The sequence below is a fragment of the Oncorhynchus gorbuscha genome, linkage group LG23, assembly GCF_021184085.1.
Source record: "Oncorhynchus gorbuscha isolate QuinsamMale2020 ecotype Even-year linkage group LG23, OgorEven_v1.0, whole genome shotgun sequence".
NCBI lineage: Eukaryota > Metazoa > Chordata > Actinopteri > Salmoniformes > Salmonidae > Oncorhynchus > Oncorhynchus gorbuscha.
Window position 1 is genome coordinate 32,819,731 of NC_060195.1, and position 12,173 is coordinate 32,831,903.

A 12,173-nucleotide genomic window follows, 5' to 3' on the forward strand; every position below is an offset into this window, starting at 1 on the left:
TCAAGAAATGCCCATTTGAAATCTGTTGGACATCAGGGAAATTTTGAAGAAACCCTATCTGAGTAAGAAAATGATATTCATATGATAGTTAAGATATAAAAAAAGATAAACTATTGGAACCAAGACTTAAAAAATAACTGATATTGGCACAGGATGGAGGGAATGTTGGAACTAACGAAATTCCAGGTAATGAAAATCTACACTCAATCCAGCACAAACTAATGTATAGAATGGATTAGACAAGAGACAGAATTCACCAATTCTACAGCACAAAGGCAGAGTCATGATTTACGTGTAAAACGAACCATGACTAAATAATGCACGCCTTCTGGGAATACTATCAAATCTAAAAGTTATGGGCGGAGTTAGAACGTTGGCTTTCAGTAGTATTACAATGTACATTAACTTTTAATCTGTCTGTCTGCATATTTCAAGACATGGCATATGGGGGTGTAGTGAGAAACCTGCTGACTTAGACAATACTTTTCTCATATATCATCTTGAAAAAAAAGCGTATGCTTAATTGGAAATCAACCAATCCTCCATCGTCCAAATGCTTTATTATTTAAATGTTAAGTGCGTGGGCAACAGAGAGGGACAAGATGGTGCAGTTTGAGGCCATGTGGTTCAGGGTGATACGGGTGCTGGAGACTGGGCTGTGGGCCTGGGCAGGGATGATAGAGTGGATGTTGAGTGTGCCTCGGTATGTGGATGTTTTGTATAGAATATATAGTGGGGCAAAAAAGTATTTAGTCAGCCACAAATTGTGCAAGTTCTCCCACTTAAAAATATGAGAGAGGCCTGTAATTTTCATCATAGGTACACTTCAACTATGACGGACAAAATGAGAAGAAAAATCCAGAAAATAACATTGTAGGATTTTTAATTAATTTATTTGCAAATTATGGTGGAAAATAAGTATTTGGTCAATAACAAAAGTTTCTCAATACTTTGTTATATACCCTTTGTTGGCAATGACAGAGGTCAAACGTTTTCTGTAAGTCTTCACAAGGTTCACACACTGTTGCTGGTATTTTGGCCCATTCCTCCATGCAGATCTCCTCTAGAGCAGTGATGTTTTGGGGCTGTTGCTGGGCAACACGGACGTTCAACTCCCTCCAAAGATTTTCTATGGGGTTGAGATCTGGAGACTGGCTAGGCCACTCCTGGACCTTGAAATGCTTCTTACGAAGCCACTCCTTCATTGCCCGGGCGATGTGTTTGGGATCATTGTCATGCTGAAAGACCCAGCCACGTTTCATCTTCAATGCCCTTGCTGATGGAAGGAGGTTTTCACTCAAAATCTCATGATACATGGCCCCATTCATTCTTTCCTTTACACGGATCAGTCGTCCTGGTCCCTTTGCAGAAAAACAGCCCCAAAGCATGATGTTTCCACCCCCGTGCTTCACAGTAGGTATGGTGTTCTTTGGATGCAACTCAGCATTCTTTGTCCTCCAAACACGACGAGTTGAGTTTTTACCAAAAATATATATTTTGGTTTCATCTGACCATATAACATTCTCCCAATCTTCTTCTGGATCATCCAAATGCTCTCTAGCAAACTTCAGACGGGCCTGGACATGTACTGACTTAAGCAGGGGGACACGTCTGGCACTGCAGGATTTGAGTCCCTGGCGGCGTAGTGTGTTACTGATGGTAGGCTTTGTTACTTTGGTCGCAGGTCATTCACTAGGTCCCCCCATGTGGTTCTGGGATTTTTGCTCACCGTTCTTGTGATCATTTTTTCCCCTCGGGGTGAGATCGTGTTTGTAGCCCCAGATCGAGGGAGATTATCAGTGGTCTTGTATGTCTTCCATTTCCTAATAATTTCTCCCACAGTTGATTTCTTCAAACCAAGCTGTTTACCTATTGCAGATTCAGTCTTCCCAGCCTGGTGCAGGTCTACATTTTTTTTTCTTGTGTCCTTTGACGGCTCTTTGGTCTTGGCCATAGTGGAGTTTGGAGTGTGACTGTTTGAGGTTGTGGACAGGTGTCTTTTATACTGATAACAAGTTCAAACAGGTGCCATTAATACAGGTAACGAGTGGAGGACAGAGGAGCCAGGTATTTTAGAGCCAGAAATCTTGCTTGTTTGTAGGTGACCAAATACTTATTTCCACCATAATTTGCAAATCAATTCATAAAAAAATCCTACAATGTGATTTTCTGGATTTTTTCCCCTTCATTTTGTCTGTCATAGTTGAAGTGTACCTATGATGACAATTACAGGCCTCTCTCATCTTTTTAAGTGGGAGAACTTGCACAACTGGCAAAATATTTTTTTGCCCCACTGTATACTGAACAAAAATATGAATGCAACATGCAAAAATGTCAAAGGTTTTCCTGAGTTATAGTTCATGAGGAAATCAGGCAATTGAAATAAATTCATTAGGCCCTAATCTATGGATTTCACATGACTGGGAATACATATATGCATCTGTTGGTCACAGATACCTTGGGCCTCATGATCTCGTCACGGTATCTCAGTGCATTCAAATTGTAGTAAAAAAAATGCAATTGTGTTTGTTGTGCGTGGCTTATGCCTGCCTGCCCATACCAAAACCCCACCACCACGGGGCACTCTGCTGATGTCAACGTTGTGAACAATCTGCTCGCCTACATACAGATGGCATTGTGTTTTGTGACAAAACGGCACATTTTTTTGGTCCTAGCACAAAGTTACGTGTGTAATGATCATGCTGTTTAATCAGCTTCTTGATATACCACACTTGTCAGTTGGATGGATTATCTTGGCAAAGGAGAAATTCTCACTAACAGGAAGATTTATTTTAGAAATAAGATTTTTGTGCATGTGGAACATTTCTGGGATGTTTTATTTCAGTTCATAAAATATGGGACCAACACTTTACATGTTATGTTTAGATTTTTGTTCAGGGTATTAAAAAAAAGATGAAACGTTGTGAGACTATTGAGATGGCACAGTGGTCTAAGGTGGTATAAGGCACTGCATCTCAGTGCTAGAGGCGTCACTACAGACCCGGATTCGATCTTTGGGTTTTAAAGTGTGCAACAGGCCAATTTGAAGTGAATATAAGACCAGGCTAAGTGACTGAGGTGAATGTTAGCTGCCTGCTCGTTAGAAATAGAAGGAATAGAACAGACCGCTCTCATTCTCTGGTCCACAGGGGCTCGTATTACTAAGCAACAGAGGTCATGTGGCTTCCATTCAATTCAATCAAAAGCTAATGCACAATGAGCCACCATCTTAGCCAACATCTTCCCACACAGTCAGTAGGGATGGAAAACCCTTTTTCAGATGCCATGGTCCTCATTACAAGCACTACGTGTCGACGGCCACAGCCAGACTTTGAAAGATGCAGCCCTAGAAGAGTCTGTCGGGAGAGCTGCAGGACGGGGGTGCAGTGTTGGCTGTGTGACAGACGGTACCATGTAAGCCAGTGAGCTGTCACAGAAAGCACAGTGGCTGAACCAGCCCCGGGAGGAGAGAGCGAGTACCTGTCCGTCTTCTGAATGGGGATATAACTGTAGATGAAGGGATAGGGGGGAGGGAGGGAGAAGTCCCTCTGACCTAGAAAACTCAGCTTCATTCCAACTCAAGCTCACTTGTGTAGGGTATTGCCGTCGTCCGTTTTGACATGGGGACAATGAGAGTGTTTCATGTGATTTGAGGCCCTCTTATTGTCTTTCCATACTCTGTGCTTCTGTTCTGCTATTACAGCCACATCTCCCCACTCCTCCTCTCCCCCCATTGGCTGCTATTCCAATACTGTCGACAGGCGCCATGTTTATACCAATTACAAAACAATCACACTTCACTTATAATAAATAGAAATAACAATGTTATTGCAAAGGAACATGTTGTGCCAACATGGGGACGGTGTGCCAATCTCTTAATATCTATGACTGCAATCTTCAACCCCCCCAATCCCCCCGGTGATGAAAAACATACTCGCCCACTCTCCGTTGCCCTTCTTTCTCTTTCACCACCCCTCCTCCTCTCCCTCCGGCCTCACCTATCTGGTTGTTCCTGTCTGCCTCGTCCCGAGCACCGTCTGATGACTCGTTGAGTTTGTCTTGGAGCTGTCTAACCAGGTCTTCCTCCATGTCCATGATGTTCAGGTCCTCGTCCTCATGACGAAGGTCCCCCTCGTCCTCCTCATCATCGCTGCTGCTGCTGATGTCGTTGAAGATCTCCCTCAGCTCGTCACGTTGGGCTGGAAGAAAACATTGATTTTCACATTGTCAAATAAAATATCTAAACAATTTATAAGAATAATAATTCAGTCTTCTTACTGTGACCACTCCTCACCAACAAAACACAGTCCTCCCTTTAGGACAGTTTAGGAAACACCAAGGCAGCTTTTCCCAAACTAGGGGTCCGGACCCCATGCGCGGTCACCTAATATGAAAATGGGGCCGCGGCAAAAAAAATATTCAAAAAGAATTCGCGCTTGGTTCATAAAACGGGGAAAACGTCAGTAATCTCCGGTAGCTGCTAGATGTGGCTGTAATAAACAGAGAGGATTCTTTTTTCTACCTACAAATATGTCTCTATCTTTTGAATGGTTTAAAGGAGCAATACGCAGTAGCTACTGTACATACATTTTAGACCTATAAATGAATGAATGATATTCTTCAAGAATCACTGTGTACATATAACTTATTAGCGCAACTGTCATACTCCATGAGAAACCAAAATACAAGCTTGTTTAACACCAATGCCTGTAAACAAAGTAAATGTAAACAAACACTCACAACATGATGAAGCTATCATTTTGATATCACGGATGGCCAGTCTTTGCAACCATACCTATGTCTATGAATTTGAGAGTGGTTCCATTACTCCAGAGCACACTATCGTTTCAACTGCTGATTGCCGCTGTCATGACGCTGCCCTCTTTGGGTTCAGCAAGCCCATCCCCCTCTCCCTGCCTCCTTCAACTAGGCTGCTGTGGTCAGAGAGAGGTCGTAAATTCCTGAGAAGACCCTGCTTCATGGACACACAGCATAAGAGACAGAGTGAATTGTCATAGAGAACAAAGGAATTTCTTCCACCTCACAGAACTTGAGGTCCGAACAACATTTATGTTCCCATGAGGCTCATGGCAGACGGTGTGGCCACATTGCCATAACGCTGTTTATATAATAGCCTCAGATATGAGGTTCACATATAATTGTTGTATAAGATGAATGAGTGAGTATGATACGGTTTGTAAAATTGTGTGATGTGATTTTGGACTGTAATGAAGGAAACTCCAATTCCCTTTTGAATTTAACTAAATCAGAGGACCGCCCCTGAGCCCAGTTAGGGTCAGGCATCCTGGGACAGCACCTTTTCTGCAATTCCGAATAAGACTCAACTTTGAGAAATTATCACCAGACCATGTTTCTCTCAATCACGGGAGTACAAAGTTTGTAGACCATTGCTGAATCCATACCACATTCCACGTGGTTAAACCCTTAGACTATCGATACTGACAGAATAAGAACAAGTCTTTGATATTAATTACTAGTCTGCAGCTAGGAATTCGGTATCATTGAACGCGAAGAACGACAACCGCCGAAACATTCATTCTACAACAACATGAATGTCACTCTGAACAATCCACTCTAACCACGACAGAGAGAGAGAGAGACGGACAATTCTACAAAATAAACAACTTTTCAACAGAGATCAAGACGACACACTGAGCGAAAATATATATATTGATTGCAATTGTTCCCAAATGAGTGAGCGTTCATGGATTAGCATTTCAATTTTTATAATTATCACTCTATAGTGACTTCTCAGCTGACTCCCCTTTTGTCCACCAAGCCGTGATGCCGGTTTAGCCCACTAGGGCACATTTCTTGAAACCATATTCACCTTGTTTTTGTTTATGCATTTCTATTAATTACTTAGTAATAAATAAATGATTTAAGACAATTGATGTATGGATGACTCATAGTGAAGACTGGGTTCGTGCAGATAACCAACCATTTACGACGTTTGGAATGAGACTAACGTGAGGTAAAGTAAATCATTCATTAATCAGAAGACTATTTGATCAGATATAAAATATCTGAAAAGTTATTTTAGGAAATGATAACTTTGTAATCTGAATATTTTCCTTGGTAACCCGACTTCCTAGTTAATTACGATTACATGATTAAGTCTAATCGCGTATTACTAATTACAGAGAATTTACTGTCAATTTAATGATAGTAAAGACATGACACGGCTTTAAGCTACAAAATATTGACTCAAGACATTTCAGCTTTCCCTTTTTTATCAATTTGTTTCAAAAATGTCAAAAAATGATTCCACTTTGACATTATGGGGTATTGTGTGTAGACCAGTGATACAAAAATGTACATTGAATCCATTTTAAATTCAGGCTGTGACAACTAAAAAAATTGAAAAAGTCAAGGGTGTGAATACATTCTGAGGGAACTGTATGTCTGTTGCAGAGACGAGAGCGCGAGAAAACAAGTTTGAATCAGTCAGGGAAATAAGTGCTGAAAACATTTTTTAAAAAGTATACCAAAATAGGGTGGTGGGCCAAAAGAAAGTTAGGGAAACCCTGCACTAGGGCCTACTGTACTACTGTACTGCGTTGGAGCAGTGAAAGGCTGTGGCATACTGTATGTTCTAACTTCTGTGTGGGCGTGACGGCCCTAAGGTGGTAGGAGCCTGTAATATCAGTTATGGCTCTCATTCCAAACATGATACATGTATTCAATATGTGGACTAAGTTAACAGAGTCACTCTGCACGGAACCTTTACATCTGCTAAATGATCATATTATATTATTACTACATTTTGCCCACTTCCATGGTGCTTACCTGAGGAGCCATGCCCCATCTTGTGTCCCGATGTCCCAGGTGATGAGTCCAGGTTGGCCAGAGAGCCGTGGTTGTCTGCCTCCTTGGTCTCATCCTCAGCTATCACCTCCCAGCCTGAAGGCCAAGTTAGGGAAACGTTGTACACCAAACACTACCTCACTGCTTTCATTAAGTTATGTCACGTTCCAGCTACTCACAACTGGCTTCCCTATGGGTCTACAAGGACATGTTAACATGTACCACCGCCCATTGAAATCTACACTAAGGGAGATGCACTCCGATGTTGATGCTGTCCCATGTTCTGTGCTCGTCCCCCCCCACCAGGTAAGTTGATCGAGAACACACTCTCATTTACATCAACGCCCTGGGGAATGGTTCCTCCTGCTTTATCATTTCATCATGGTGCTTATTGACGAAGGTGTTGGTGTGCAGGTCTCATTGACACGTTAGCAGGAGTCAGTTCAAGTGAGGCCCAGCAGAGTAGGGCCCCTGCTGGTCAACAGCTATTGGATGTGTTGTGTGTCATTTACAGTGCATGTATAAAAGGGTACCGCAATACCTGGTGACGGTTTGGTGCAGCGTTAGAGACAGAGTGTGTGTGCGCTCGTTTGCCCCAGTGAGTGAGCTAAAAGGATACGGACACTAACGGCCTCTGCGTCCGTGCTCAGTAATCTCTTCACCTCCTTCTCCACGTCGGGAGACTCGATGTACTGCAGAGGAAATCAGGTTAGACTTACTTCATGCCTCCAGACTACACCCACCCACACCCCTAGCGAATGGCTGGCCATGTGCCAGCAAACACATTAGCGATTGAGAACAGCGAGCCAAACCGATATGGTGTGGCACCTTAAAGAAGATTTATTCAAAAGACAAAGTAGGAATCTTTCCTCTCACTCGCTCTCTGTCACTTGGATCAAAGCAGAGAGTTAGATTGCTCTCTTGCAAACCTTTGGGGCAAATGAAGATGGAAGGCCTTTATTTTTTATGTAAATCTTAGTTTTTACATCCGCCGCAGTTCCTCTTTTATGAAATGTAAATGTGTTGTTTGAATTAAGGGCCTGGGACGAGAACCCGACATCATCTGAGGAAAATATTCACAAGATGAGGGGGAGAGAGAGCTCTAGGGTAAACACAAGATGAGGGGGAGAGAGAGCTCTAGGGTAAACACAAGATGAGGGGGAGAGAGAGCTCTAGGGTAAACACAAGATGAGGGGGAGAGAGAGCTCTAGGGTAAACACAAGATGAGGGGGAGAGAGAGCTCTAGGGTAAACACAAGATGAGGGGGAGAGAGAGCTCTAGGGTAAACACAAGATGAGGGGGAGAGAGAGCTCTAGGGTAAACACAAGATGAGGGGGAGAGAGAGCTCTAGGGTAAACACAAGATGAGGGGGAGAGAGAGCTCTAGGGTAAACACAAGATGAGGGGGAGAGAGAGCTCTAGGGTAAACACAAGATGAGGGGGAGAGAGAGCTCTAGGGTAAACACAAGATGAGGGGGAGAGAGAGCTCTAGGGTAAACACAAGATGAGGGGGAAAGAGAGCTCTAGGGTAAAGACAAGATGAGGGGGAGAGAGAGCTCTAGGGTAAACACAAGATGAGGGGGAGAGAGAGCTCTAGGGTAAACACAAGATGAGGGGGAGAGAGAGCTCTAGGGTAAACACAAAATGAGGGGGAGAGAGAGCTCTAGGGTAAACACAAGATGAGGGGGAGAGAGAGCTCTAGGGTAAACACAAGATGAGGGGGAGAGACAGCTCAAGGGTAAACACAAGATGAGGGGGAGAGAGAGCTCTAGGGTAAACACAAGATGAGGGGGAGAGACAGCTCCAGGGTAAACACAAGATGAGGGGGAGAGACAGCTCCAGGGTAAACACAAGATGAGGGGGAGAGAGAGCTCTAGGGTAAACACAAGATGAGGGGGAGAGAGAGCTCTAGGGTAAACACAAGATGAGGGGAGAGAGCGCTCTAGGGTAAACACAAGATGAGGGGGAGAGAGCTCTAGGGTAAACACAAGATGGGGGAGAGAGAGCTCTAGGGTAAACACAAGATGAGGGGGAGAGAGAGCTCTAGGGTAAACACAAGATGAGGGGGAGAGAGCTCTAGGGTAAACACAAGATGAGGGGGAGAGAGAGCTCTAGGGTAAACACAAGATGTCAGTACCTTCTTTTTTGCCGTCTTCCTGAATCTTCTCTTCCTTGTGTTCTTCAGAGGACAGGTGACTGGAGACCAAAACATCATGATTTAAAGTTAACAGAACCGTCAGAAAGGAAACTTTCAGATTGGCTGAGGCTTGAAGATAAGTCTCTGCGGGCTGCAAAGTGCTACTCAGCATATTTCAATACAGAGGGGATATAGTTCTACTTACTGCCATGGTTCCACACAAACTTCTTGTCCTTGTCTTTGTCCTTCTTCTTCTTGGGGTCTACAGTACCGGTGGGTTCCTCCAAGGGAGGGTAGAGGTCTCCATCCAACGTGCACACCAGCATCTACCCCACACAGAACAGGGTCAAAGAGCAATGAATAAATTGACCTTATAGAATGCCTGAAAATATATAAACCAACACTATGTGAGGTCATTATCAATCATCCCTGGTTCTAATCCCCAAGCTGACTTGGTGAAAAATCTCTCGGCGTGCCCTTGAGCAAGGCACTGAACCCGTATTGCTCCTGTAAGTTGCTCTGGATAAGAGCGTCTGTTAAATGACTGAAATGCCATACAGAAACAGGGCATTCTAAACCTTAGAGCAGACACTGCAGCCGTTGACAACTGGTCTGGAGACTTCATACAACATTCTACTCCTACATGGTGCTTGTATGAGAGCATCCTTCCTGTCCTACCTGACAGACGTCAGCAGTCTTATAGAAGGTCTTCTTGTCCACTGTTTTCAGAGACTCCAGGATGCAGGGCAGATCCACCAGTTTACACGCCAAAGGTACACGATCCACTCTCACGATGCCATGACGACCATCAGCTGCAGAACATCATATGATGTCATTTCACACATAGAAAAATGATTTGACTACTGGTCACCTATCACAGGTTTACTTGAATGTCCGTTGTAATTATCCTACTTCTATGATTTCATCCTTCTGTTGGCAATAGGTGCTTTCTTGGGAAGGAATGGCCATTCTGTTATGTGATGCTGGTATAACTGCTTCTGAACCAAAAAAGGTTAAATGAGCACCAGGGTTAAACAAGGTTCTCTCTACTTTAATTTCAAGTTGCTTCATTAGCGTGGTTAATGAGGCCAATTGACCTTATCCTTGATTTGAATTATGCAAATGACAAAGCCTAACTTCTACATTTACAGAGTGTGACCAACTTCCTTTAGAGCAGATGGTAATATTGTGAGTGAACAGTTCGGACCATTCCATGAAAACAACAAGGTACACTTGAACTAACAAGACATGAAGGCTCAATACCTACCGTGCAGTTCAATGGTGAGTCTGTCTTTGAGGTTCATGCTGCTAGACTGGGCAATACATCTCACTGTTGAGGCATATTCCTTTGACAGAGATCATGCATTCAAGACATACATCAATCTCGAAACAGTTTATGCCACGTCAAGTATGATTTCCTGTATGTCAAGACATGGGTGCACAGAAAGGTACAATTACAGGCAAACGAGTGTTTGAGTCTCAGGTTCAATTATGGTTGGCAATTATTAATCAATCATGGTGAAATTCATTCTGGTACAATATTCACAAGTTTCAGCAGGTAGACTGTAGCTAAGTTTGTTAAAAAATAGCATCATTTTGAATTTGAGATACATGGCTATTTAAAAAAGAATAATACACAAAACCAAAAATGCTCTCCTCCCATTGTATTCCATGTGTTAGTTTCCTTACCGTAGGCAGCCGCAGGACAAATTGACTCTCCAGCTCATGGGGTGCATCATCTTTGTTTTTCGAACCGACCTTCCCCACTGCAAATCAGTGCATAATAACATTTTAATAGTCATATTTGGTGCGTTTGATTATATAGCTAGCTTGTTAGTTAGCTAGCTGGCTAGTTAGCTGTCTGGTTGAGTTTCTATTAACTTTAACGTTACGCTAGCTTCACCGAAGACGGGCGATCTCCTATTTCACATGTTAACAAAACGTACCTTTTATTTTGGAGGTCGATTTGGTCTTTTTGTTCTGCATGGTGACTACTTAAAAATAAAGAGCCTGGTCGATGCACACACAGCTAGAAACAACACAGCAAACCGGAAGACTCTTCTTTGATTTCGTTTGACCTAATTCAATGGACTATTCTGCCACCTACTGTTCAGAATGGGAGCAGGACGGTAGTATATCCCTTTCAGAAAAATATTGCCGTCAGTGCAGTGTAACTGCAGCACACACAGTGCAGTATAACGCCTCGATTACACCGACAGAGGCGAAGGACACCGAAGTACATTCATTTCCGATGGAACGCGCGCTTTCCATCAGCATTGGGTTGCAGAGTCAGTTGTAAGTGCGTTCTGTGTGCTGCATACGTTGGATTTATGGAACATATGAGTCAAACTGTATGTGTGAATGGTTTGACAGGAATGTTAGCAGAAGGTGAATGTTGAACTTTGGTTGCATACATATCCAGATGATGCTGCGTACCATTTTGCGTTAGCCTAGACCCGTTCTAATTCACATACAGCCCCAACAGATCCACAGAACTGGTTCTCAACTAGCCTACATGGTTAAATAAAGGTGAAATAAAAAATAAAAAGATGACAATCTCTATTGCACTCAACACTTCCCTTTTCCACCTGGACAAAAGGAACACCTATGTGAGAATGCTGTTCATTGACTACACCTCAGCTTTCAACACACCCTAGCATTAAACACCTCCCTCTGCAAATGGATGCTGGACTTTTTGACTCTCGGGTGGTAAAGCTAGGCAACAACACATCTTCCACGCTAACCCGCAACACAGGAGCCCCCCAGGGGTGCGTGCTTCTACTCTTCTACTCCCTGTTGACCCACGACTGTGTGGCAGCACATGACTCCAACACCATCATTAAGTTTGCTGTTGACATGATGGTATTAGGCCTGAGCACCGACGATGATGAGACAGCCTACAGGGAGGAGGTCAGCGACCTGGCAGTGTGGTGCCAGGACAACAACCTCTCCTTCAATGTCAGCAAGATAAAGGAGCTGAAACTACATAAAACAGAGGGCCAAACACGCCCGCATTCACATCGATGGGGCTGTAGTGGAGACGGTCATAAGCTTCAAGTTCCTCTGGACCTATCACTGAGGTCCTATCATGGTTCAAAAACACCAAAACAGTTGTGAAGAGGGTAAGACAAAAATTAATAACAACAAAAATAAACTTTTTTTTACATCTTAAGTTTAGGGTTAGGCATAAGGTTAGGTTAAGGTTAGGG

At 43.3% G+C, this 12,173-nt stretch overlaps 1 protein-coding gene across 1 annotated transcript; it reads right to left on the minus strand.

The window, feature by feature from the left end:
* Positions 1-3,998: 3,998 nt before the first annotated feature.
* Positions 3,999-11,071, minus strand: LOC124011090 (transcription initiation factor TFIID subunit 7-like; the record flags this gene model as incomplete). Its single annotated transcript, XM_046324092.1, is given in 9 exon segments — positions 3,999-4,199; positions 6,811-6,924; positions 7,448-7,520; positions 8,965-9,023; positions 9,170-9,290; positions 9,643-9,776; positions 10,232-10,310; positions 10,654-10,730; positions 10,911-11,071. Coding segments are annotated over 9 exon segments (898 nt in total), but the record flags the coding sequence as incomplete, so codon positions are not given.
* Positions 11,072-12,173: the final 1,102 nt, after the last annotated feature.